The 27,901-nt window shown below is 44.0% G+C and overlaps 2 protein-coding genes across 7 annotated transcripts in view; one reads left to right on the top strand and one right to left on the bottom strand.

The window, feature by feature from the left end:
• The window catches only part of LOC138741220 (E3 ubiquitin-protein ligase DZIP3-like), an 83,348-nt gene extending 66,103 nt beyond the window's left edge, over positions 1-17,245 (bottom strand). Inside the window, exons 1-5 of one of the 5 annotated variants that reach the window (XM_069894953.1) lie at positions 17,105-17,245; positions 13,034-13,173; positions 11,941-12,103; positions 2,930-3,020; positions 1,546-1,596 (exon numbers count right to left, since the gene is read on the bottom strand). In XM_069894953.1, the coding sequence (XP_069751054.1) occupies positions 1,546-1,596; positions 2,930-3,020; positions 11,941-12,103; positions 13,034-13,055 (327 nt within the window). In that variant the 5' untranslated portion in view covers positions 13,056-13,173; positions 17,105-17,245. Of the gene's footprint in view, positions 1-1,545; positions 1,597-2,929; positions 3,021-11,940; positions 12,104-13,033; positions 13,174-17,081 lie in introns of those variants that run through there. The other 4 variants (XM_069894949.1, XM_069894948.1, XM_069894950.1 and 1 more) reach the window with 4 other exon arrangements.
• Positions 17,246-19,106: 1,861 nt separating this feature from the next.
• The window catches only part of cenatac (centrosomal AT-AC splicing factor), a 23,996-nt gene continuing 15,201 nt past the window's right edge, over positions 19,107-27,901 (top strand). Inside the window, exons 1-2 of one of the 2 annotated variants that reach the window (XM_069894946.1) lie at positions 19,260-19,322; positions 23,961-24,012. In XM_069894946.1, coding sequence (XP_069751047.1) covers positions 23,968-24,012 — 45 coding nt within the window. In that variant the 5' untranslated portion in view covers positions 19,260-19,322; positions 23,961-23,967. Of the gene's footprint in view, positions 19,323-23,960; positions 24,013-27,901 lie in introns of both variants that reach the window. The other variant, XM_069894945.1, reaches the window with a different exon arrangement.

Below are 27,901 nucleotides of genomic sequence, written 5' to 3'. Positions count from 1 at the left end.
GTTTCAATGTGGCCACAACCACCTTTACCCAAGAATTTTCACAATGACCTCCTGGTCACCACATGAGGCACATGTCTCCAAAGCACTCCAAGTAACCTTAGCTACTTTCAAGTGCTCGGACGCAGATAATACCCTATTGGGGGAGTGCAGGTGGGATGTTCAAGTGGCTGTGGAGAAGATGCCTTTCTGTCACCTGAATGTGCCAGCTGAAGGAGAGCCGCGTCCGAGCGAACGCCGGCTCCTGTGGACTGTGGCCATAGTCCCACTGCTGCTTTCAGGTGCAACGGGGGATTCTCGGAGCCGGAGATTATACCTACAGGAGGAGGGTTAGGTAAGTGCTCCTCCTAGCCGGGCTCTCCACTTTCAGCTGGCCACCCGACAGCCGCATAGGTGGCTTTACATTGGGGTATTTTGGCCACCTGAAAGTACCTCTTCTTTTCCACAAATCCTCTTCTTTGGACACCTTGGTTTGAATGGTTGTCACAAAAAGTCCTCCTGTTGAAAGGGGACGGGTGAGACACTGGCCAATTCCGCACACACTCTGCGTATCAGTTTCCCAAACTGCTGTCAGGACAACAGTCCTGTGACACCCATGGATAAAGTAGCTCAGTCTTACTTTTCCAACTGAAACTACTGGGTGAGCACACTGACATACCGCTCCAGACAGCAGTGCTAGCATCCGTGAACAAAGCTGCCGGGCGAGCACTCACCATCAGACTGACTGCCTGCAGTCCAATCCACCCCAACCAACTGCTCCAGAATACGCACACTGGGGTTTTAAATTGCTCAGCACTGCCTGCCTTTCTCCCCATTGGTGGAGAGAGGTTAACAGCTGCAGGCTCGCTCTCCTGCGAGCCCACGGACTTCCAGTGCGTGATTCCCATGCTTTGACAGCTGTCAAAATTCTGTAGTGGTAGCCCAGCGCTACTACACCTCCTAGCAGCTGCCAAATCCCCTGCAGTAGGTTCAGTCCTGTCCTCAGTCAAAAATAAAATTATCCAAGGTCCATTTGTGTATCAAAGTCACTGATATTAAACTTTTGAACCTACTAATTAACAAGAGGCTCCAGGACCCTGTTAAGATGCACAATCGGAGAATAACCTGAGACAATCACCTGAATGTTTACCCTTCTCTCACTTAAGGAGACCTACAGCTTCTGCAGTTGAAGACAAATGAAAAAGCAAAATCGCTCACATCTGTGGAGTGACAATGTTTGGAAATATTCACAATTTCTTTCACCGTAGATACTGCCTGGCTTGCTGAGTGGTTCCAGTATTTTCGGTTTTTATTTCTGAATCAGGTTAAGTCCTTTGCAAACAAGGGACACATGTGTAGCCAGGGGAAAATTCACACTCTGCCACCCCTGTTGTACAACAGGCCACTGACTGCTCTGGGCATTAACAATACTGTACAACGTGGTTAAAAACTCATCTCCTTGGGATGGGAGCCCCGTTTCCCCAAATATCCAACCAGGTGTCTCCTACATGGTGCTGGAATACAGCTGAACAAAGGGGGCTTCATTCAGCTCCACAGTCGATCTCTCACCTTCGTTTGTTCAAAGGTCTTTAGGAGGGCAGCAACAAATGCATTCTGATTCTGAAATAGAATCAAAACAGAAAATCAGGCCAGGAATGTGCAATGTTCCAGGCAACACCATAGTTTTGGACGTTTGTCATTTAGAAATCTGGTTGTGTCCACTGCTGTCCCAGCTCATTTGACTTGGTAGCCAACATCCCAACTTCAGAACAGAAAAAGATCCATCCCTTGACACAGCCCATCAATCAGAGGACGGTCTGGTAATCACCCTCCATCTGTTTTATACTCAGACACAGCCTATCCCAGCCATTCTCAAACTTTTGGCTTTGACTTCCCTTGGACTCTGCTCAAAGTTTGTGGGCCCCCTTCCCTGTAAAGTAGTCAAATTTTGGTTTATTCCACACTTCTCTCCTGCATTAAAACATATTAATGTGAAAAGAAAAGAAACCTTTTACTTAAATGTGCTGTGGGCCCCAGAGGGGGCTGTCGGGCACCCAGCTGAAAATGGCTGAACGAGAGGACTGTCTGGTAATCACCTTCCATCCCCATTTTGTAGACTGACCTACAGAAAATAAGGCCATAAAACGTAAGAGCAGAATTAGGCCATTCAGCCCATCGAAACTGCTCCATCATTCAAACACGGCCCATTGAGTCTACTCCACCATCCAAATCATGGCCAATGTATTTTTCCTTTCAACCCCATTTTCCTGCCTTCTCTCCATAACCTTTGGCACCATTACTAACAAAGAACCCATCATTTTAAATACACCCCATGACTTGGCCTTCACAGCCGTTGGATGCAACAAATTCCACAGATTCACTACCCTGAATAAGCTTCTCCTCATCTCTATTCTAAAGGACACCCTTTAATTCCCAAGGCCGCTCTCAGACTCTCACACTTCTGGAAACAACTCCTCCACGTCCATTTCACACAATCCTTTCCACATCCAGTAGATCCCCTCTCATCATTCCAAACTCCAGTGAGTACTGGCCCAAGCCTATCAAACGCTCCTCTCATCCCTAGGATCATTCTCAGCAATACATGTTGATTTTATGATTTTGTCCTCTCCAAAAGAATTTACTACTGGGCGATGAAGTCGAGAGTTACATTTGATCGTTGAGGACTTCTATGCTTTAATATTGAATAAGGATTCACTGCCCAGGAGACCAGAGTTTCCTAGAGGCTGTTGATTCAGAGGCTCTGGAGAGGAGAGAGGGAAACTAAATGGGTCAACATATCGATGACAGAAACCTCTTCTGTTCATCCTGGGACATTGAAGAGTTATGTGTCAAGGTACTTTAATCATCAGGAAGTCATTACTAATATTTATTTCCCAGTACAACAACAGTTGTAGTGTAATTTATTTTCCCCAAGACGGAAATTGCAACTTACACATTTCTTCTTCATCTCACCATAAAGGGTCCAGAAGATTTCCATTGTATGGATCACAGTTAAATCCACCGCTTCATCTTTGCAATTCCTGCTGGATCAAAAGCAAATGAGCTCAATCCAAAATCATACCAAAACCTCTTGATATCTCCAGTGAAGAAGCTGAACCATTCAGGGGTCTTCCATGGTCCTTTCTAACACTGGGAATTTCCACTCCCACCTCATTTAATGCCTGATATTAAAAAGGGTGGCACAGTTAATGCAATGCTGCTACAGGATTTGACTGGAGTTCAAATCCGGCGCCGTTTGCAAGGAGTTTTTACGTTCTCCCAGTATCTGTGCGAGTTTTCTCCCACCATTAAAAACGTACTGTGTTTATAGATTAATTGGGTGTAATTAGACGGTATGGGCTCATGGGCAAAAGGGCCTGTTAACGTGCTTTATGTCTAAATATCAAAATTTCATGAATATGAGGCTTCATCATGAAGTGATCACAGAACAATGGGAAAAATCCATATTACATCCCTATTTTAAGCCGCCTTCTCTCTTCTCCAATTCCAGAATCCTCCAACCCCACCAGTCAGCTCCGAGGGTAGACTGTTCATTCCGCAGGAGGAGGGAGAAAGTCTATAATGCATTAGCTGCTTTTCTGAGGCAGTGTCGATGCAGTTGATGGCAGGGAGGGGGTTTGTGTGATGTTCTGAGCTATTTTATATCCACTTACAAATTCAAGGGCAGCTTTATTACCATCCGATTGCACAAGTACAACCCAATGAAACAGCGTTCTCCAGTCTGTGGTGCAAAAACATGCAAACATACATATAGACATAACAATACATATGCAATTCGTATATATGTATATAAAATAAATAAATATTGTTTAATAAATAGTAGAGTCTCAGAGGGTTTGTATGAATACAATACAACTCCAATTATCCAAAATACTTATTTATGCGAAAAAAAATTGGACCCGGAAGTGACGTCTGTTCAGATAAATGGGGATATCTGAAACAATCAGAAATCCTCAGTTTTCCAAAAAGTTTTTGGAACCGAACCAACCTCACAGGCTAAAAAAAATTCACCAGACATGAATTTAGAAAGACGATTGTCCTAGTTTCAGGTAACTCCATCCCCCCTTTCCATTTCTTTATCTTCCCCTATTAACTTTTCTGTCCAACTCTCTCTCTCTCAAACTGTGTGCCTGTCTCCCAGCCGCAAGCGGTCAGAAGAATCCCTTGTCCCGGCGTCATCAAGAAAAGCAGTCCCCGGGCAGGTGCAGGGACCTCGGTGGGGAGGTACCAGTAATCAGTGGCAGAGGTTTTGGGGGGGGGGGGGGGGGGAGTGTGCAGGCGAAGATTGCGTCTGTGTCAGGCTCCAACATCAAGAACCAGAACGCAAAGCCGGAACAAACCCACCGGGAGACAGAAATCAGCCGACTCACCAATGAGTGTTCCCCCAGCCTGGGAAGCCTCCCCGGAGATCAGTGGCAGTGGTTGGGACGTGTAGGGGATCAACGGTGGTAGTTGGGAGGTCTCAGTGATTGTAGCGGCATTATGGCCAGCATTTTGTTGGTGAGAATTAAACAGTATTTTAATGCTTAAAAAGCCTTCCCTTGTTGTTTATTGTTGTTTAAACATTGATACAAGTGATTTACTGTTACTACTAGGCTGTTTTTAAAAAATGACCAGTTATCCGAAAAAATTCAGTCATCCGAAATAGGTCCGTTCCCGACCATTTTTAATAATCGGCGTTATACTGTAGTTCATTCACTCGTTCAGCAATTTCTCTGCCTGTAGAAAGAAGCTGTTTCTCAACCTGGTGGAGCTCGCTCTGATACTCCTGTATCTCTTTACCAACATGACTATCTGAAAGATGTGTGCGGGGTGGTGGGGGCCTTAATGATTTTTTCACCCCTCTTCAAACAACGATCCTGGTAGATCATGTCAATGGGGAAGGGGTGGGGGGAGAGACCCCAATGATCCTCGCTTTGAGCTCTACAGCCACTGCAACTCACGGTGATGCAGCTAGCCAGGACTCTCTTGATAGAGCTCCTGTAGAAAGTGACAGGATGGTGGCCAGTAGCCTTGCCCACCCCTGTCTTCTCAGGAATTGCAATCACTGTTGTGCCTTTCTGACAACTGAGGGGTGTTATGTGTTGACTATAGCTCACTACTTAAGTAGACTCCGAGGAACTTGGTGCACTCTATTCCCTCCACTACTGAGCTATTAAAGTGCAGGTGGAGGGTGGTCGTCTAGCTCCTCATGATGTCCACGGTCATCTTCTTTGTCTTGTCCTCGTTAAGAGTTAGATTGTTGTTCTCGCAAATAGTCTCAACGGTGTTCGCACAGGCCAGCACCTCTTTGTGCTCACCTTCCCCAGACCCGCTACCCAGTGTACTCGGGAGAAGTCAAACCCATGATTTTCCAACTTGGAGACAAGGGAAATTAGCAAAATGGGGGCAAGAGACCAGTTCCCAGCAGAAATGAGAACAATGTGTGTTTTGAAATGAAATGCTAATACAAGGTTGTTCACAGGTACCTTACATCAGCTGTCACCAGATCCCCTATTTGTCATATTGGCAAAAAAAATATCAGAGGGAGTTGTAATCTAACAATGGAGAGAAAATAAGTGACTGTTGAAATTACAGGTCCATCTTCTAGCAGTGCTGCGTGCTGGAACACTCACCCACGCTGTACAATAGCATAATCTGCCCACTCAGTTCCAAACTTGGCAATCTCCCAAACACTATAGTCTATGAAGAGAAGAAAGCAAAATACACACAGGTTGCAAACACTCTTTACCCCTGCTCCCATGGATTCACAACATGTTCAGAATCCAGGGAGGAGACCAACCTCTTGCTTGAATTTGAGCAACGAGGCTGGAAATATGAGAGGGGCCACTCTTTATCATGTGGAATAGGGAAAGGAAACAGGGATGACTTCACTTGGAAGTCACCATTGACCTTAGCAATTATAAACTAGACTATTGATTAACAGACAGTAGTTCCCACCATAGCAGCTCAAGTAATTAAATTTGAATTTATTTGTAATTTGATAATTTATCCACCAATGCCACACCACACTGTTGGATTGAGAATAAATGAGATTCAGGGCAACACTACTGACCTTCAACAATGCATCACCATGTGATCTTCTACATCTACTTATGGCAAATGAGAAGCCGCTGAATTGTTGTTGAAACCCACCTGCTTCACTAACAATCTTCAGAAAAAGGTCAGCCAATTCTTCACCCTCTGGCTTGTGTGGCTGGAAATGAGGAGTTGGTTTGGGAATAAAAATGAAGCTGGCAACTCTGGGGACATTCGTATATCACAAAATGGTCACACAAATTTCCTCGCTTGTCAGGATGGCACAACAGTGATTGCACTTCCTGAAATGACAGAAGCGAGCAAGGATACTGGCCACCATTATGTCACACTTCTACCGGAGCTCCATTGAGAGTGTCCTGGACAGCTGCATCAGAGTGTGGTACGGTTGGATGCTGCAGAGAAATGGATTGGAAGTTAATCCACAGGACCAGAAGAATGGCAGAGAAGATCACTGGAGCCTCCCTTCTGCTCTGCCCTGCCCCCCAACATTGACGTGATCTACCAGGATCGTTGGTCAGCTGCTCCCGATGGAAAGAGATACACGAGTATCAGACCCAAGCTGCGGAACAGCTTCTTCTGTAATATATGCATCTGCATATATATTGCTTGTCTGTATGCATGTCTAGTTGTGGGTCTTGCATTGAGGATCAGAAAACGCTGTTTTGTCGGGTTGTACTTGTGCAATCAGATGACAATAAACTTGACAATCAATAAACAAGTTTTCTGAAGTGAGCTCTCAACCCCAGGGGTCTCTAATGACTCACTATTATACACAAAATCAGGCAAAGCTGAGATGTTCGCATCTATGACCACAGAGTGAGGATGCATAAAGGCACATCAGAGAAATCACTCCACCTGCCCAACACAAGTCTATCCTTTGCAAACATCCTCAAAAAAAACAGTATATCAAACAGATGTGACCTCAACCACCAAGCAGGAAATAGCAGCAGAAGCTCAGGGAAAACATCCCTGGTTTTAAAGCAGCGGTTGATAGGTTCTTGATTAGCCAGGGTGTCAAAAGTTACGGGGAGAGAGAAGGCAGGAGATTGGGGTGAAAGGAAAAATACATCAGCCATAATTTAAATGGCAGAGCCGACACAATGGGCTAAATGGCCTATTTCTGCTCCCAAGTTTTGTGGTTTCTCTCAAGTCACACAGCCCCCAGATGAGCACACAGCAGCTACTTGTTGGATCGAGATTTTATAACTAAAGCTTTGTGGAATCACCTCCCTCGTTCTGGATAATTGGGAAGATAACACTGGGGCATTAAAGAGAGAGATTTCTCCATTTCATTCATTGATTAGAGAAAGACTGGGAATGGAAATAAAGCTATTTAATCAGCAGGCAAAATAACAGGAGTGGGTGGGTGCAAAATTGAGATCAGCACAAGGTTCTGATGAAAATGGTCACTACCTCAGCTTCTAAGTATTTCCAACTTTTTTTAAAAGATTTTATTTCATAACCAAAGTACCTGTACAGCACCCTAAAATGTGCTCCTAAAGACCCCAGCAAGTAGAATCTGGCCTGAGTCTCAGAATGTGTTATCGAGGCTGGTGAGCAAAAGTTTGTCTAAAGAGAAGAAGGAAGGAAAGAGGCAATGGAGTCAACAGAGGGAATGTAAAACCTTGAGAAGTCAGCCAGTTGAAGACAGAGTCACCAATCATGGATCAATTAAAAAGCAGGGATACAGTGGAGGGTTAAAGTGCTCCAGTAGATATTTAATTAGGCTTGAAACACTAAAGGTCACAAATTTGGTTTCTTACTATTAATTTCAGTTCTAAATGATCAAAGGTGGACCCTCCCTCCCATCCTCTCCTCCACCCCCCCCTCCCCACAGAGAGAAATGTTCCCAAGTCTGGTGCTGGGTCACTGCAGAAATTCAGCTGGGCACCTCCCACCATGACTTGCTGTCCCCCCCCCCCATCAACACCAATTCCACAGAGGACACACATCAAGTACCATTTCCTGTGCAACACTCCTCTCAAAGCACGGTTGAGGAGAATAGTTCACGATGTCCCAGGTGGCAGTGGTCATTAAGCGCTGCCATTTCAATAGCACCACATTGCACTGGCACCTTACCAAGGCAAGTTTTATGACACATCCTATGCCCTCAGCATAACAACCACCCCATTCTCAACCCTGACACCCATGTGCCTTATCTCCTCCTATTACATCCGTTCACCATCCCATGGCCCAATTCTTCAACCTCCCCCTCTCATACCCTAAAACACTGACTGCTTGATCTTTCACCAATATTTTCTACCAACCTTCCTCCTCAGGGCACCAATCTCCAGCCAAACACACTCACTCACTCCACAGAGCCCAACCAGGTCTCAAATATAAAGTGCTCACCACACCACCACCCCATCCACTGCACTACCCTGGCTACAAAGCCTGATGGGATTTCCAATCACAGTCCTCTCTCAAACCCTTCCCAAGTATTCTCGCCGAGACTCAGACCTAACTTCACCCCTTATAAAACGTGGTTGAGCTGAATGATGTTGACAGCAGATGCCCCAAGACCTGAACAGTGGTTAACATATGTGCAAACAACTACAGAGCACTTATTACAGCATGTAACAAGTTCTAGACCCAAATCTCAACAGCGAAATGTAGGAGTTTATTTGCAAAGGTCAAAAAGCTGTTTTTATAATGTGAGCATCAAGTATTGGCTGCAAAACTTGCTACTCTCCTACACATTCCCACTTTACTCAGGCCAGATTCCATCTCAGCATGCAACAGATCCTGCCTGGGCTATGCCACCAAGATATAGCCCCTAATCGCATAGGGGCTAAATCTGAGACCAGATGCTCAGCAGAAGTCATTTGCTACATGTGGAAATGAGAGAGTTTTTGGAAGCTGATTGCTGAGATCAGCTTTATAGCAGAAGAGTGAATGTATGAATAAATACCATTCCAAATACATCTTCAAATTTTCATAACACACCACAGTAATAGGTTGGGTATCAAATAACGATGGAATGGAACTGGAGACTGCAAGTTTGGTGGCATAACAACCCCTTTCTCTCTCTCAACATCAATAAGATGAAGGAGATGATCAAGGAAGAGAAGGGACAGAGTCCACACTCCTGTCCATATTAATGATGGTGAAGTCAGAAGAATAGATAGCTTCAAGTTCTGAGGAACAAATATCTTCAATGACCTGACTTGATGATGGTAAAGAAGGTGCACCAATGCCTCTACTTCCTTAGAAGATGAAGGAAGTTCAGCATGTCCCCATTATCCCTCAACAACGTCTACAGGTGTACCGTGTAGAACATGGATGTGCCACAGCATGGTGTGCAAGCTGCTCATCTCAAGCTTGGAAGAAGCTGCAGAAGGTGGTGACTGCAGTTCAGAACATCCCTCCCCTCTATGGACTCCATCTACACCTCACATTGCCTAGGAAAAGCAGCCAATAGACTGCAGGACCCATCACATCTTGGATATACTCTCTTCTCCCTTCTCCCATCAGGAAGAAGGCTTATAGTACTAAACCAACAGGCTTAAAAACATCAGATCCTTTAACAGTGCTATCATGCAGCCCTTGCTTGGTGCTAATTGATCTTTCTTTTCATTGGAATCCTACTCTCTGTAATTCTTTGTTCTTTACATACCTATATGAATGCGAATCCAAATCTTTCTTCGTCAATTGTCATTTAAGAGGTTAGATGAATACATGGATGTGAGGGGGTTAGAGGGTTGTGGGCAAGGGAGTGGGTAGGTGGAACTAGTGCGGACTAGAAGGGCCAATATGGCCTGTTTCCGTACTGTAAATTGTTATATGGTTATATGGAGAGATAACTTGTTGGTTTGCTCACAGAATAACCCTTCTGATTGTACTACATATTTTGTGATGTAAACAAATTTTTTTTAACATCATGGGAAACCAGTTTTTATTTCTCATTCCTAACTTTCTTTAAGCCGTAGTGAACTAAAAGAGAGAGCTGTTAAGAGTCAACTGTACTGTTGAGGCTTGGTAAGGAGACAGACTTTCTTCCCTGAGAACAGAAGTGAGGAAGAGCCATGACTCACTGTTTTAAAGGAGAGGTTTTGGTGAACGAGGTTACCTCTGGCATTGAGAGCAGGCTGGGAACTTGTGTTTTTCATTACTTGAGGTTTATCTTGACAGCAACTGCAGCAAAGAGCTGGCACAGCTCTCGGTATCAAAGTCAGGGCCACCCTTGCCTCGGGATCCTCAGTTTCCATTGCTGAGATGTGCCATACACAACTCATTGCTATCCCTCACCACGGGACTTACACTCATCACAGAGAGCTCCTCTGCAAAGTGCAGAGGCTTCAAGGTTTACAATCATCGGGTGATAAAGCATGGGCCCTTCAACTCAATTTGTCCATGCTGACCAAGCTGTTGATCTGAGTTGGTCCCATTTGGCTGCATTTGGCCCATATCCCTCTAAACCATTTCCATCCATGTACTTGTCCAAATACCTTTTGAAAATTGTAATTACAACCTCCACAACCACTTCCTCTGGCAGCTCATTCCATATATCAACCTCCTTGCATAAATATTTTCTATATTTCATTACAACACAGGAGTCTATTTGACCCGTTAAATCTATGCTGGCTCACCAACTCCACTCCTGCACTAACTTTCTCTGCAACCTATTCTCTCCATATTCCCATCAATTCTACCACCCACCTGCATTTCAGACGAATTACAATGGCCAATTAACCTGATGACCCACATGTCTTTGAGATGTGGGAGGAAAGCAGAGCACTTGGAGGAAACCCACACAGTCAGTGAAAAGATGCAACTTCTGCACAGAGAGCAGCTGTAGTCAGGATGGAATTGGGGGTCGCTGAAGTGAGGTAGCAGCTCTACTAATATTGTGCTGTCCAACTTTGTTGAAAATGACCTGCATTCACTCCTGAAAGGTGTATTTGGCTGCAGGGTTCCCAAAGTGTAGGCATTCACAAAATGTACACATAATTTTACAGACAACTTCCCATCAACTTCCTGCCAGGAATGTCATCTCTTTTGCCAGTTAACTTTCTCCTGATTTTTAAGCATTTCTGATCTGATGAATAACAAATGGGATATTCTGCTGGTTTCTTTTAAAGTGAAAGGAAGTATGCCAAAACCACCTCGACATCAGATGACTGGGATCACAGTTTGGGTCGGAAATTACTTGGCAGAAAGTTGTGGAACACCCTTCAACTTACTGAGGGAAGGATGTGCCTCATTCTCTAAATACTCAGCTCAAACACACAGCAAAATTAAAAGCTGAATTTTCTAAGTAAGGAGAGTGTTAGCTGTGAATCAAATAACTTGGTTGAAAATCTGTCCTGAAACAAATGTTGGCCAGTATATCACCACTGATGTCATTTGGGGGAGCTAAATGCCAGAGAAACATTGCTGGAACACAGAAATTACTTGCAGGAAAATGTCCATCGTCAGTTTTTTTAAATATCAACATTTACATAGAAATGTGTAATTTGTTAATGCAATTTTTTCTCTGGACAATCTGGCCTTTTTGATTATTGTGCACAAATTTCTAGGCCACTGTCTTATCCAATTAACTGCATCATACCATGTACCGTTAGGCAAAGAAGACCATATGGCCCAACACAACTGTGCAATCGCGCTGAAAAACCTGCCACTTATAGCCCTTCGACATTCATCACAGGCTGCAATGCATCATTACAAATCTAATTACATCACAGTTTAAATGATAAATTAAAATGATCTGTCTGGCTTTTTGGCAGGGACTTGGCTCTCTTTATTATCAAAAGGTAATAAAGGATAAATAAACATCCACAGTTGTAGTCAGTGCAAGGAAAAAAGGGTGATGTTTCAAAAGTGCAGACAGAGCTTGGTTAGGGTTAGGGTGTACGTCTATCTCCTTGCTGATGTACTGTGAGTCAAGTCTTTAAATAGACTTACACTTTTTTACTGAGCAGCAATCCTTCCTGGGCCCACTTGAGGAATCTTGTTGGCTCATGTTGCTGGCTGAAGAGAAACTCATCAAACACATTTATAAAAGCGAGGTGGCAATGCTGTAGGTAATGTTCTGAAGGCATCTTGCACCAGTCGAAAGCCATCTCACCTACAAGGGTCAAGCGAAAAGAGGCATCAAACACTAACAGGATTCAAAAGACAAGAAATTCAGTCATCAGCGTCATCAACTTACAGAGTAATACTACCGGCATTTCATTCATGACATCTCAGAGAGCTTTGTAGATACTGAAGTGTAGCAAATGCAATAGGTACTATGTGCAAAAGCTCCAACAAGCAGCAATTTGGGCCAACGTGCGCACTAACATGAAATGGGTGGAGAAATAGGTTTCTCAAACTTGCTTTGACATACAGTACAATCACTACTGTAATCATGGTCTTGTCCACTCAAGGTAACCCCTTCATTCTCTTGCTTACCAAGAATCTATCAGTCCTGATGCATCGTCTCAGCCACAATTGCTGACCATTTCTACAAATGCTGCCTGACACCAACCACCGCACCCCCAGCTTCTCCAGCAGCTTGTTTTTCACTCATGAATCCATCCATGACTGCCATAAAATCATGCAACATCTCTCTTTCCAGCACTTTAAGGAAGATGCTCTCCCTGGTAATGGAGGGATACACACAGGACTCTGAGGATAACCCCCCCCCCAACAGCTTATCCTTAAAGCATCCCACACTGGCCTATAGGGAAGTAGATTCACAGATTTAAGGGCACTGAATGAACCTTTCACCATTAAAATTATGTGGCCTTTGCTCTGTGCAAACTGGTCTCTGCAACTGCACTTCTGAGGGGCATTTTACTTGCTGTATTATGTATGGAATGACTAACTCGACTGCTCAAAAAATGCAAACTCTCTCACTGCACCTTGGTACATGTGAAAATAAATTTGAACTTGGAAGTATTAGGGAATCCTAAGGAATAGCAAATGATTGGAAAAGTAGCAGGTAACAGTCAACATCAATTCTGTAACATATTTTATATTTGAAAAAGATCTCCAAATTTAAAATAACACTTACCAACTGATATTGAAGACTTCATGACCACAGTTTTCTGCGAGTCAAATTTTTTAAAAATGAAGATAGTTTAAGATCTTCACTTTCGCTCCATGTAAAGCCCAAATCTTCAAGATAAAAGCAGGAAAATATCCAAAAAAATTCTATGGAGAAAGAAAATTAGTTTAAAAACTTTTTTTTCTGAAATTAACCAAAAATGTATTTGTGCTTGCATAAAGATACAGGATGTTATTCAGTATACTAATAGTTGGAAATAAGTATCTACATCAGAACTGAACACAAGAGTTACATGGCAAGAAAATCCTGTTATTAAAGGTACTCCCATTTGTTTGACAATGGATAAGAACAGAAAAAACATGGACCAGGTTGGTTATAACTGTGTTCAAGCCAGTAAATTGTAGGCTCAAGTCTCAGTGCATAGTTGATGCACACTTTGGGACTCCTGCACATTTTGAGGTACCAACCATTAAATTAAAGCTTGTCGGTCTGTGACAAAATTTATCCTTCCACTGACAACACCAAAATGGGTTATCTGATCATTATCATGTTGCTATTTGTGGGTCCTTGCTGCTTTGCTCTGTGAAGTGGTTGAGTTTTCAGTGATTGCACTTCAACAGTAGAACTCCAGGACTGTGAGAAATAAATGCAAGTCTTCCTCATTTTTAGCAAGTGTATCCTGAGCACGTCTGTACACAAATCATGTTATAACTTGCCTTTATATTGCGCCTTTAATATAAAACAAGGTGTTCCAGAAGAGCATTGACAAAAGCACCAAGTAGAATTTAAGAAGTTTTAGGGTAGTGGCCATGGAGCTTCAGAGTAGAGAAACAGATAAAACTGATGGACACCCTAAACCAGGAACATGCAAAGTGCCAGAACAGCAGGAGCATCGAGATCATGAACTGGCTAAAATCACAAAGGTTGGGAGAGGTGAAGATACCCAGGGATTTTAACACTAGCACTGAACATTTTAAAATCAATGTAACAAAGACCTCATGTAGGTCAGATGGTTGAACTGCATACAATGTGGGTCATGATGCAAAGCTTTGGTTCCCAGTCTGTGCAGAACAAGGTTGTCTCTACCAGGGGAAGAATGGGCACAATGGGCTTTGGTGATGATAGGGACCATTGTTTGGCCTGTTCAAAACAAGTATGTTCACTACAGGCAAGATTAAACTCAATGTGGTTCAATCAATATGGTACATGCTGACTGAATAACAGCCATCTGGACAAGGGTGTGAGTCAATTGCTTAAATGGATGTGATTGATGCAAAGGTCCATCCACTCTTCTCCCTGGGACCAAGGTTCAGCTTAAATCACATGAGGAAATAAAGAGGAAGAAACAAAGATGAGATCTTGACTTTACATTGCCCATTCTACTCAAGGGCTGAAACACATTTGGAAGTGCAGTCACTATAAGTGAATTTATCCATTAATAGCCAAAGATTTACAGTTAACAATCTGTTGCTTCAGTGATTATAAAGTCCAGGGCACAGGGCAGAACACATCTGCAACCATTTTTTGAATAGTTTTATGGGTTGACTTCAATTTAACATCTCACCCTGAAGGTGGCACCTGTGGTAGTATTACAACGGAAAGTCAAACTGGATTAGATTTGATGTCCTGTGCTCAGGCCTTAAATCCTCCATCCTCTCGAGGTGAAACTAAAAACTTTGAACTTGGTTTTACTCCGAGTCTTTTTATAGGTCACACCCCTACAACATCCTTGATAAGAAGGTGGTCAGATGAACAGTTAATCAATATATCACTTGGTTTAGGACACCTAGGTCAGGAGTGAGGTGTGGACTGGAGTTTTATTTTCCCCTTAACCTGGATGTCAACTTGAAGAGAACCAATGATTGACATCTTCCGATGGCTTCTTAGCAAAGACACCCTCTTACCCTCACAAGAACATGAAACGTGCCTTTTAAGAAGATCCTCCTCTTGCTTAGCTGGTCTACTTTCATAAAAGCAGAAATACAACACATGGCTACTCACAATCACAATCCAAAACATGCAAGTAATATTCATGTGTATGCAATGAGATTGAAAGGTGGCAAATGATTCCTCAATGAACACATATAGATAAGATGGTTAGTGCTGGCACAGGTAAGATCACAATGAGAAGCTAATGTCCTAAATCCTAAATTACCAATCCAAACCCAATTGCATTCTTCCAAAGACAAAGCTAGGTCAGATCAGTAGCGATCAAGAAATCCACTGGGATTTGCCAAATAAAACCATGCGAAGGGCTACGGCATCACTTTTCTGAGAGAGGGTTTCCTGGACTGTATTCACCATCCTTTCCTCCAACTTGCTTTGTTGCATGTAAATCCTTTCAAAAATATCTCCACTGACTTATTGCACTTTCACATGAGGTCATAAAAACATTCACCTCAGTAGCACCTTTCCCATTTAGATTCAAAGACTAACCAATAATAGAGATCATGTTTCAAGAATACAAGAAGCAGGTGCCTTGAGCCTGTGCTGTCATTTAACAAGTCCTTTCACCCCAACACCACTTTTCTACATTAACACATCTGCCTTGATTTCTCCTGCATCCAAAAATCTGTCGATCTTAGTGTGGAATGAAATCAACGACCAACCAACTCACCATAACCCTCTGGGTTGGAAACCTCCAAAGATTCATCATCTCGATGCGAGAAGAATTTCTCTGTTTCATCCCTAAACTGCCCACACCTTTTTTTGAGACTCTGACCTAGTTCGAGACTCCAGCATTCCAATGAATGGCTCCTCATCATGTTCTTACCCATATTACCCCCAAGCCTCTTATCCATCCACACCAGGGGAATTGTTGTTCCACATCTCCCCTATCCAATAATTGTGTCATTTGGCAAGCCAGCTCTCTGTCATCAAAGCCTCCATAAAGAATTTAGGCCTAGCTTTCCAGTTCTCCTCATGCAATAACTCAGTCTTAAGTTAAAATTTTCTTAAGTTAAAGGAGGTCATGTTTTACATGATAGTCGAGGTGCAGTTTCATCAAGGTCCTATTTAATCTTTGCAAATCCTTCAACAATAAAGACTCTTTACAGCCTGCTGTGCACATGTTGGCATTGAGAGGCTTGTGTATAAAAACATCCACATTCCTGTGAGCATCTTTCAGCATTTAAAATTAGCCGGCATTTCTATTGTTTTTCTGTTGAAACAGAACACCCCATATTTTCCACCTGCCTCTATCTTTTTCAGGCCTCCCCTATTACACACCTCTTAAATGTTAGGTTGTCAGCAAATTCGGCAATGTTACATTTCGTCCCCTCAGACCAACCTTTGATATACATTACAAATAGTTGGGGCCCAGGCACTGATCCCCGTGGCATTCTGTAGTTAATGCAAGAAGGGTCCATTTATTTCTGTCAACCAACTCTCACTCCGCGTTGGTATTTTCCTCCAACCTCGCCTGCTCAAACCCTGTGCATCTTATTGACCTCATTGAAAGCCATCTGCGAATCCAAAAGCACCACATCATCCACAACTGCCAAATATACCTCGGAGAACTCCAACAGATTAGTCAAACTGACCCTGTTCGATGACTATGTCATTATTTTCCAAGTATGATGCTGACGGCAACGCCACAGATCCCTCCCGACACCCACCAAGGTGACCATCAAAATCACACGATTCAAGTTGCAAAGCAAATCACAGCGGGGGCAAAAAAAAAACACGCCGAGCTGTAGGTTTCAGAGAAAGGGAATTCCCTGGGATACCACAGTCGGAACTCCTCTCATTCCTTACCGAACTATTCGGATTACCCTTGACTCAAGCAAGGACTTTCAGAAGAGAGGGAGAAGGGAGAAGTGAAATCGCCACGTTGTGGGTGTCGCTGCACGCCGGTGGGGTTTCAAGTGACATTGGGATGCACAAAGGGACGGGGCACATAAAAATAAGCAGGGATCCTAAACATGCTGCCGATACCTTTCCCTTCCCCCCCCCCCCCCTCCCCTCCCCTCCCCGCGCACGCCTTCCGCCGGGGTATCCCGTGCCCACCACTCGCTACAAAGCCCGGGGACTTGGCTCCACGCTCGGCTCTTACGGGCAAGGTGCTCTCTCCCTCACCAGCTATCGTTCCAAATCCTGGCCACTGTTGTCCCCCTCTCTTCTCCTTCTCCCTCTCTCCGGCGTTCCCACTAAAGAGAGAGAGAGAGAGAGAGAGCCACAGACAGAGGGAGAGAATAGGGATACACACTCGCAAACTGAAACTCAAGCTATCGCGAGATTTGAACACTTCCGCAAAAGGGACCTTCTCCCGTGATTTGCTGCTGCGCTGAAATGCGGCTTTCCCCTAGAGTTTTTACCGTGCTCGTTGCTCGGTTTACATGCTTCCGTGTTCAGTTCCACAGCTACAGCTCGAGTTTCCCTTGCACTGGCTGTCGCTCCGCCTCCGCGCTAGTTAAGTGTTTGTTACAGTCTGTCCCTTCCAGGCACATCAGGGTTAATCATATGCGGTATCTTCCCTTGATGAAGAGCTCAAGCCCGAAACGTGGGTTATGTATCTTTCTCTTTGCTACCCTGTTCGACCTGCTGAGTTTCTCCAGTTTTGTGTTTTTACTTCAACCGTGGTGACTGCAGACTTTCATGTTTTCCATGAGAGAGAACGAGAGGGAATGGGACGGGGAAAGAAGATTAGGGGGAGAGGGGGGGGGGGGGGACACGGAAACGGGAGAAGTCGATGTTGATTGCATTCCTTTGGAGGGTCCTCGGATGGAAGATGATGTGTTGTTCCGCCAATTTGCGAGTGGTCTCAGTCTGGCAGTGCACGAGACCATAGGCAAACATGTCAGTAGGGGAATGGGAAGAGGAATTGAAATGGGTGGTGCTTTACAAAGCGATCTCCCAATTTCCATTCAATCTCTCCGATGGAGTGGGGCTCTATAGTGGCGGACAGACCCAAGGTGCTTTATAAAGCGATCTCCCAGTTTCCATTCAATCTCTCCGATGGAGTGGGAGCACCGGATTCAGTAGATGACCCCTGCAGATTCACAAGCGAAGTGTTGCTTCACTTGGAAGGGCTATTTGGGCACCTGAATGATGGTGAGGGAAGAGGTGTGGGCACAGGTGGAGCATCTCCTGCGGTCACAGGGGGAGGTGCCAAGTAGATGAATGGTGGGGAGGGAGGAGTGAATGAGGGAGTCAGTTCCAACCGATGCACAGAGGGGAAGAAAGATGTGTCTAGTGGCGGGATCACAAAGCAGGTGGCGGAAATGGTGAAGGATATGTTGGACAGGTTGGCTGAGGGGGGGGGGGGTTCTTTATATAAAAAAAGTTCATGTTCACGTTTAAATACACTATTTGTTTTTTGAATGAATAAATAAAGTTTTTAAAAAAATGATATGTTGGACAGGGAGGCTCGTGCTGAAGACAAGGGGAATCCTCTTGGGGTGGAGGGAGCCAAGGCAGATGTGTGGGTAATGAAGGATATGCGGGTGATGGCCGAGTTAATGGTGGTAGAGGTTTTTTTTCAAATTTTAAATTTAGACATACAGCACAGTAACAGGCCATTTCGGCCCACAAGTCCATGCTACCCAATTTACATCCCATTAACTTACATTCCCAGTACATTTGGAATGGTGGGAGAAAACTGGAGTCCCCAAAGAAAACCCACGTCCACTCAGGGAGACAGTGCGGGATTTGAACTATGATCTAGTCCTGATCGCTGGCGCTGGAAAGGTGTTACGCTAACTGCTGTGCCAGCATTCCACAAATGCTGCTGAGAGGTTACATAATTTTCTGGTTCGAAGAAATGGAATTCCCTTCCTTTATCTTCCTGATAAGATAAGGGTAAGATGTGCATAAAAATACACAACCAAATTTTGGGGAGTTCTGTGCAGCAGGATAGCCGACACCACTGGAAAGAGACAACTTTAAATGTTTCAGATCGTGCTTTCAAGTAAATACCCTAAAACAGGTTGTCTTTTTATTTGACGCTCCATGGTGTCTTTTCTCTCACCCAACTGTCCATGGAAAACACAAAAATAACTTTTCTGCAGCACTCGCGCTATCCAAATGCAGCTTGTGCTTGTTGTGATCTTGCTGCGTCGGGTCATTCAGGGCAGGTGGCGCTGTGGGCGGTGCCAATCCCCCTTTCAAGGGGGAATTTCCTGGAATATCCGGTCGGGAAGATGACGGCCTCGTGATGGGGAACAAGAAGAAAGCGGCGGAGGGTCCGTTTTACTGTGCCGTGTGCAGGCAGACCTCCTTCAGCGGCCGGAGCCACGTCTACGGCTTGAAGCACCAGGAGAAGCTCGGGGCGCTGCTCGGCCGCTTCCTGCAGAAGGTGAGGGGGCCCGGAGGGGGGGTGAATGGGAAGAGAATCGGGGAGAGGGGGGGGAGAGAATGGGGGAGAGGGGGGGAGAATGGGGGGAGAATGGGGAGAGGGGGGGAGAATGGGGGAGGGGGGGAGAGGAGGGAGAATGGGGGGAGAGGAGGGGAGAATGGGGGGAGAGGAGGGGAGAATGGGGGAGAGGAGGGGAGAATGGGGGAGAGGAGGGGAGAATGGGGGGAGAGGAGGGGAGAATGGGGGGAGAGGAGGGGAGAATGGGGGGAGAGGAGGGGAGAATGGGGGGAGAGGAGGGGAGAATGGGGAGGGGTGGGAGAATGGGGAGGGGGGGGGAGAATGGGGAGGGGGGGGGAGAATGGGGGGAGAGGGGGGGGAGAATGGGGGGAGAGGGGGGGAGAATGTTTCCCCCCAACCCAGCCCTCGTCCTTTTTTTTTTGAAGACTTTATTTAAAATTTTATAACATGAATGCAATAGAGAATTACATTTAAAGAAAAAAAATTAAAATAGTATGATTACAATATTACATCAGAAAACTACACAAAATAACCCCCCCCCCCCCGTTAATTGTAACACAATATTAATAGTCTAACTTAAAGTTAGTCCAACCCTCTCCCCCCCCCCCACCCCCCAAATAAAGAGTGTTAATAAAATTAACAATATTATGTATGGAAAAAAATACCCACTTACAAAAAAAGAGATAAAACTTAACCTAAAAAAATTCTAACAACAAAAAAAATTGTCAATACTAAAATATCACGCTTAAACATATATTTAAATCAAACTTAAATGCATATAATTAGCAAACGGAGTCCACTTTAACTTATAAAAAGACATCTTATCCTGAATTGAAAAAGATATCCTTTCCATAGTCAAACAAAATTTCATTTCCAAATACTACTTATCTAAAGTTAGTATATTTCTATCTTTCCAAGTAAGTGCTATACATTTCTTAGCCACGACTAAAGCTAAATAGATAAATGAAATCTGATAATCCTCTAAACCTAAATCAATTAATGATTGCATGTTCCCTAATAAAAATATATCGGGATCTAATACAAGATGGATATTGTATAAACTGTTAAAAATAGATTGAATACCTTTCCAAAACTGTTGCAATCGATCACAAAGCCAAAGAGTATGCAAAAAGGTATTGGCCGTCTGATCACATCGAAAACAAGAATCCAACTTACTAAGACCAAATTTTTTTAATTTCTCAGGCGTTAAATATAGCTGATAAATAAAATTATAATTAATCATCACTAGTCTAGCATTAATTAATTTCCGAATTCTATTCTGACAAATTTCCATCCAAGCTTCTTCAGCTATTTTATGTCCTAAATCTTTTTCCCGTTTCAACTTATCTTTATCCCAGTCTTTTTTACTATCAATTTCTTGTAAAATACAACACAAATCAGATATATATTCCTTTTTTGGTATTGAAAGTACATATTCTTCAAAACTAGATTCAGGCAATAAAATCATATGTCGACCACATAACTTTTTTACAAAAGATCTTAATTGATAATATACAAATATAGAATTTGCACTAATACCATATTTCCTTTGTAATTCGTTAAAGGGACAAAAACAACCCTCAGAAAAACAATCAGATAATTTTTTTATTCCCTTCTTTTCCCATTGTTTCAAAGTGGCATTGGAGACCGTAAAAGGAACAAGTTGATTATTATATAATGGCAATCTTCCAGAATATATATTTTTAAGTCCCAATTTTTTAACTTGTCCATAAATTCAATAAGTGTTTCAATATTGGTACATCATAAGTTCATAATAAATTTTTATTCCATCGAAACAAAAACTCATGAGGAAATATTTCTAAAATAACCGCCATTTCTATCTTTACCCAACTAGGTGGGTCATCCATATTCATTAATGCACTAAGAAATTTGAATTGAGCTGCTTCATAATAATGCTGAAAATTCAGTAATCTTAAACCTCCAAGTTGAAAATCCCACATCAATTTTCTCATTGCTACTCGGAAATTTTCCCTTCCATAAGAATTCTCTAATCGCTTTATGTAAGTCCTTAAAAAAAACTTTTTTTAAAATAAGGAATTGATTGAAACAAATATTGTATTCTACGAAAAATATTCATTTTTATGGTATTAATCCTCCAAGTAAACCTCCAACCTAATCAAATCTAATTTAATCCTTTTTATTAAAGGAAAATAATTAATTGAATATAATTCTTGAAATTCTGTATTAACATTAATTCCTAAATATTTAATTTGTGTAGTCCACCTCAAATTTGTAATATTTTTATATACTGAATAATCATTACAAATTGGCAAAATTTCACTTTTAGCCCCAATTTACTTTGTCACCAGATAATTGGCCATAAATTTCTAACATTCTTGAATTGCAGGTAAAGAAGTATCCGGATCCACCAAATATAATAAAACATCATCAGCAAATAAATTAATCTTGTGTTCCTCATTCAGAACTCTCATACCTTTAACATTTCATTTTGACGTATTAATTGTGCTAAAGGTTCAATAAATATAGCAAATAAAGCAGGTGACAACGGACATCCTTGTCTAGTAGATCTTGTCAAACTAAAAGATTCTGAAATTTGGCCATTAACAGCAATTCTAGCCTTCGGGCTATTATATAAAGCCTTTATCAACCAATAAATGAAAACAAAATTTCTCAAGTACTTTGAACAGAAACTTCCATTCACTCTGTCAAAAGCCTTTTCTGCATCAAATGAAACCACTATTGGATAATTTAACTGAAATTTAGATTTATTTATCAAGGTTATTAACCGTAAAATATTATCTGACGCATACCTATTTTTTATAATCCCGTTTGATCACCATGTATAATTAGCCCTCGTCCGTCGGGTAATTCCCCCCCCCAGCCCTCGTCCGTCGGGTATTCCCCCCCGGCCCTCGTCCGTCGGGTATTCCCCCCCCGGCCCTCGTCCGTCGGTATTCCCCCCCCGGCCCTCGTCCGTCGGGTATTCCCCCCCCGGCCCTCGTCCGTCGGGTATTCCCCCCCCGGCCCTCGTCCGTCGGGTATTCCCCCCCCGGCCCTCGTCCGTCGGGTATTCCCCCCCCGGCCCTCGTCGTCGGGTATTCCCCCCCGGCCCTCGTCCGTCGGGTATTCCCCCCCCGGCCCTCGTCCGTCGGGTATTCCCCCCCCGGCCCTCGTCCGTCGGGTATTCCCCCCCCCGGCCCTCGTCCGTCGGGTATTCCCCCCCGGCCCTCGTCCGTCGGGTATTCCCCCCCCGGCCCTCGTCCGTCGGGTATTCCCCCCCGGCCCTCGTCCGTCGGGTATTCCCCCCCGGCCCTCGTCCGTCGGGTATTCCCCCCCGGCCCTCGTCCGTCGGGTATTCCCCCCCGGCCCTCGTCCGTCGGGTATTCCCCCCCGGCCCTCGTCCGTCGGGTATTCCCCCCCGGCCCTCGTCCGTCGGGTATTCCCCCCGGCCCTCGTCCGTCGGGTATTCCCCCCCGGCCCTCGTCCGTCGGGTATTCCCCCCCGGCCCTCGTCCGTCGGGTATTCCCACCCGGCCCTCGTCCGTCGGGTATTCCCCCCCGGCCCTCGTCCGTCGGGTATTCCCCCCCGGCCCTCGTCCGTCGGGTATTCCCCCCCGGCCCTCGTCCGTCGGTATTCCCCCCCGGCCCTCGTCCGTCGGGTATTCCCCCCCGGCCTCGTCCGTCGGGTATTCCCCCCGGCCCTCGTCCGTCGGGTATGCCCCCCCGGCCCTCGTCCGTCGGGTATGCCCCCCCGGCTCGTCCGTCGGGTATGCCCCCCCGGCCCTCGTCCGTCGGGTATGCCCCCCCGGCCCTCGTCCGTCGGGTATGCCCCCCGCCCTCGTCCGTCGGGTATCCCCCCCCGCCCTCGTCCGTCGGGTATTCCCCCCCCCCAGCCCTCGTCCGTCGGGTATTCCCCCCCCCAGCCCTCGTCCGTCGGGTGTCCTCTTCTCCCCAACACCCGTCCATCTGACTTGCCCCATTTTTTATTTGCTGAGTCACTTAGAAAAGAGGACCACACTGGAATCTGAGTTACTGTTTGCACCTTGTGGGATGAAGATTTTAATTTAGAGATACAGCACGATACAGGCTCTTCTGACCTACAAGCCCAGATACATCCATGTGACCAATTAACCTATTCACCCTGTACGTTCATGGAACATGTCACGTAAATGATTGACAATCATAATAAATGGATTGGAGAGTCCAGAAAGCGATGTGGGTGATCTTGTGGATGAATCCCAAAAGGTTAACGTTCTGGGGCATCAAGTAATTAAGAAGGCATTAAAATAGAATTGCAGTTAAACTCCAATAAATGGTATTTGATTGTTTAGAAATCTGAATTGCATGACTTCTGACTTGTTAATTCCCCAGGATATGAATTTAGGGTCCAGACTGGAGACCGGGCTAGATTTGGGATACAGGTGTGGCAAATGTAGGTTATGTTTGTGGTTGGTGCTGGGGTCTGGACTGCTTGTAAAAACACAAAAATACTGGCTCTGTGATATTTTACACTGCAAGCCGGCTTCCAAAGCAAAGGAGGCGGGGCATTTATCACATTGACGTTGGTGTCAACTGTGACGTAAAACGTGCATGCTCAGAAGTATCACTGCTGTGCACTCAAAATTAATTTGAATTTTAGATTTGCCATGGAGCGCTACGCTTCGTCGCTGGCCGCACCTGTTATGGAATGGGTTAGTAAAATTATGATAAAATGTATCTTAAAAAGTGTAGATTGGGGGGGGGTTAGTTCAGGTCGCAGTTCACAACAAACATCTCGAGGCACTTTCAGGTGGCCAATTGCCCTGCTTGTAAAGCCACATATTTTGGCAAAATATGGCTGTGGGAAGCCCACGTGAATGTGCAGGTGGCGCCTACAAGGTGAGCTTGGTAACCCTCCTCCCAGAGAGATAATCCCCGCAGCACGGTGGCCTCCCCAGCTATCTGAATGCAGCCAGCTAAAAGCGGCTGCGTTCGGATGACAGTCAGCTCGCCAGCGACTGACAGCTCCGCTCCCAGTCCCCACACTGTTGGGCGGCTGGCATGGGCTGTAATGTGGGGACTGATTTTGGGAGTGGGGGAGAAGGGGGCTGGCGAAACAATGCCGGTACCCAACTCAACCGCCTCCTCCTCCCCCGCCGGCCGCTCCAGTGCCGCCTCCTTCCTCCCCCCCACCCCCCAGCGCGGCTGCTCCAGCCCCGTGAGTGGGAAGAGACTGGGGCAGTGGAATCAGTGTGGGGACGTCCCCGCCAGCTGACAGCCAGCCATCCTGATTTGATAGCCCAAGGGACAGGAGCTGGAATGCGCTCAGATGCGCATCCCGGCGCAGCTGTCTTTTCAGGTGGCCAGCGCTGCGCTTTCAACGCTGCCACCTGAAATGTAACTTAAAGGTCGCTTCTGTTTCTTCAGGCGCATTCTTATGGAGAGTGCACCTGAAAAGCCTTCAGTTACATTTCACAAACATCTCATTTGAAATGCAAAAACCTGTATAGATGGAGCCTTCATGTCTGCCATTGACTTGACAGAAACCATGAAAAGTTCCTGTGAAAACTTCACAGGTAGGTGTTAATTAAACTGATGTTGTAGGATTGAAATAGACTATTATCTTTAAAGGAATAGCATGTTTGAACAGATGTCCAGGCTCAGAAACCGATTAATCTTTTATTGCTAAACTGGTGCCAGTGATCTAAGTTTCTGGTTGAAGTCCGCTGTTCTAAGAGGAATCATGTGGTTTTGCAAAAGAAAAAGACATGTCATTCTTTGGGGAGAAAGAGACAGTAAATGTTACTGCAGGAGTTGGTGTTGAAGACTGCAAGTTTGCAGATCTGCTGCAAGACCTCATTTCAAGACTGGTTTTGAGTTCCAAGTTCAGCCTATTATAAATCTCTGTAGTCGGTTACAGAGACTGTGGCTGATTATTGTGTTTCTCCTGAAAAGGAGGAAAAAGAAAAACTTTGTGGTGACCTGGAAGAGGAGGTTATTTTTTGGAAAAACCCACGAGGGAGCAAGTTTCTTCGGTAAGACACTGAAGTGGCTGATTGAAGAAGATCAGTTTGTATGTCTCCAATGAACAATAAATATCTCTTTGAAACCAGCAAAGACCTTCCAGAGCAGTAACAATTTAAGATAAAGCATCAGAGCCTGGTGAATATTCTAAATGTTGAATTCTGTGCACAGAATGGAACATTGCCTGAAACCAGTGAGCTTGGAGAAGTGAAAAGTGAATGATTGAACAGTGAAAAAGAACTTTCCTGAACACATACACTTAAAATGAAAGTAACAAGTTAAATATCTATCTTATGTATGAAGAAAATTTAAAACCTTTTTAAGTAACCATTGTCTTGGTGAATATCTGTTGCTGCTGGGTTTGAATTTAATTTTTTTGGAGTCTCCTGGGCTCGTAACAGTACCTGCCGTGGCAAATTGGTGAGTTTGGAACCCAAGGGTCCACACACACACCCCCCCACACACCCACTTTTAAACGTTGTATCTTCAGGCCTCTTTACTCGCAATTCTTTTGATGAGATGTCTTGAGATCTACCTTTTGAGCCACTACTGTATCTTCTGTGACAAGGAGAATACAATTCCTGTCTTCCCAAAATCAAATCTTTTTATCTGTTTTCCACATGATAAATCTGCCCTGTTTTAAAATACAGTGAATGTGGCAATTTTCTTGCACGATGAATTCACAAACCCAGACAAGGGTTAAACAAAGTGGCCTATCAAAAATGGACCCAGTAGAATTCTGTCCTCTTTTTCCAAAGAGACATCAAAGTGGTCTCCTTATTTCAAAAGCCACTTATTCTGTGTTGCCTTTTTTCCAGGAGTAACACACAACAGCACCTACTCTGGTTACAATAATTCAACCCTGTCTTTCACAAGGTTCCAACCCTTGTGGGTCACAGAGATTTAACTTCTGTACTCTCCATGCTGAACTGGATCAAAAATGTGAGTTACATCAGTGAAGTCAGTCCCAATTCTTGGAAACCACATAACTCAATTTTATTTCTACCAAAATTCTGTTCCTTTTTTAAAACCACTTTATATCCATAGCAACCTCTGACCTCCTCTCTGTACAAGTGGCTTTGTTTAAAAGCAGATGGCTTCTTATTGAGTACTTGGATACTTCCATTTTAAGAACCACTTGAGATCCATTAGCTCTGTGTTTCCAAGACTCTGGGACTTCCAAGAATGAACTCAATAGTTCTGTGTAAATGTGTGTGACCCTGTACCAGACCACATCTAACTTACCAAGAATACATATTTAGATAAAAATATAGTTTTAACATTAAACTAAGAATTCATTTTAACACCTATCTGTTACAATACATACAGCACCGTATTTGCAATAGAGACTCTGGCACTGTAATAGCATTGCATTAAATGCAACGCTCACTGTGATATTCTATGTTATCATTCTCTTCTAACCTAGTTGTCTGCCTATCTCTTAACTTCTGTTACATTTCTGTTTTCATCAATTCCTCCTGCGATGAAGCTGTTGCCTCCTTGATTGGTTGCTTGTTCAGCAAAGGTAATGAGATTCTAGTACCTCATCAAAATTGTCACCATTCATACTTAAACCCTAATTTTTTTTAAATGGTTTGGGAAAGTGACTGCAAGGGAGACAAGATCTAAATCTGATCTTTTCCTGCAAGGCATGTATGTATTTGATGTCAGTAACATGAATAATAGCAGAAAGTGTCACTGTATATGTGTGAAAAAGAAAAAGTGTATATCATGGCTAACGTGATTTATGGTGTGAAAAATAAAAAATTAAAAAAAAATAATAGCAGAAAGTACCCTAATGTTTTCCTACCATTTTGTTCTAAGATGCTTGCTGTGGTGTTCACAGGTGAGTTCAATTTGTGATGAAGTGGTGACACCAGTCTAGAACCTAATGGCTTGTTCACTGAGTAAATACTCAGAAATTGCATGTCCTGATGACTTGAACTCAATCGAAGGCTAATGGTTCCAGTTCACCAGTTTCCTCGGCCCTTTCAAAATCTACCTAAAACTTGCTATTGAGAGTCATGTGAAATTGAGCAGTCAGAAACTGATGTCAGTTGTATAAACACTTTCTGATTTAGAAGATTTGCAAAGTTTCTGACACTGTTGGTGTAATTCCAGCAACCCAGGTTCAAATCTGACACTGTTTTGTAAGGACCGTTCTCCCTGTTTTTGTGTGGGTGTCTTCAGATGCCCTGGTTTCTTCCTACCCTCCAAAATGTATGGGGGTTGTAGGACATTTGGGTGGCATTGGTTTGTAGGCTGGAAGAGCCTGTTACTATTGTAGTGTGTCTAAATTAAAAGTGAACCCTGCTGGTCAAAGAACAATTTAGTTCATTCTTCTGTAAATTGCTATTCAAGGGTATACTGAGAACACCATTTACTTAATCTGAATTCAAATATCAATTTGGAGATGCCCCTCATATGTTTGATTTAAAAAAAAAAATCATTCTAATTCATCTGCTTTTAGGTTGTTATTTCCATTTTGTTGACTTGTATCATTCAATCATAGAAATCAGTCCATTACCAACGCATAAGCATCAAGTTTCTGCCATTTGCTGTTCTTAAACTTCAGAA

This window comes from Narcine bancroftii, chromosome 8 (assembly GCF_036971445.1).
Source record: "Narcine bancroftii isolate sNarBan1 chromosome 8, sNarBan1.hap1, whole genome shotgun sequence".
In the NCBI taxonomy this organism is placed as follows: Eukaryota; Metazoa; Chordata; class Chondrichthyes; order Torpediniformes; family Narcinidae; genus Narcine; species Narcine bancroftii.
The sequence above is the reverse complement of the archived record's forward strand: the minus strand, read 5'-3'. Positions and strand labels throughout refer to the sequence as shown.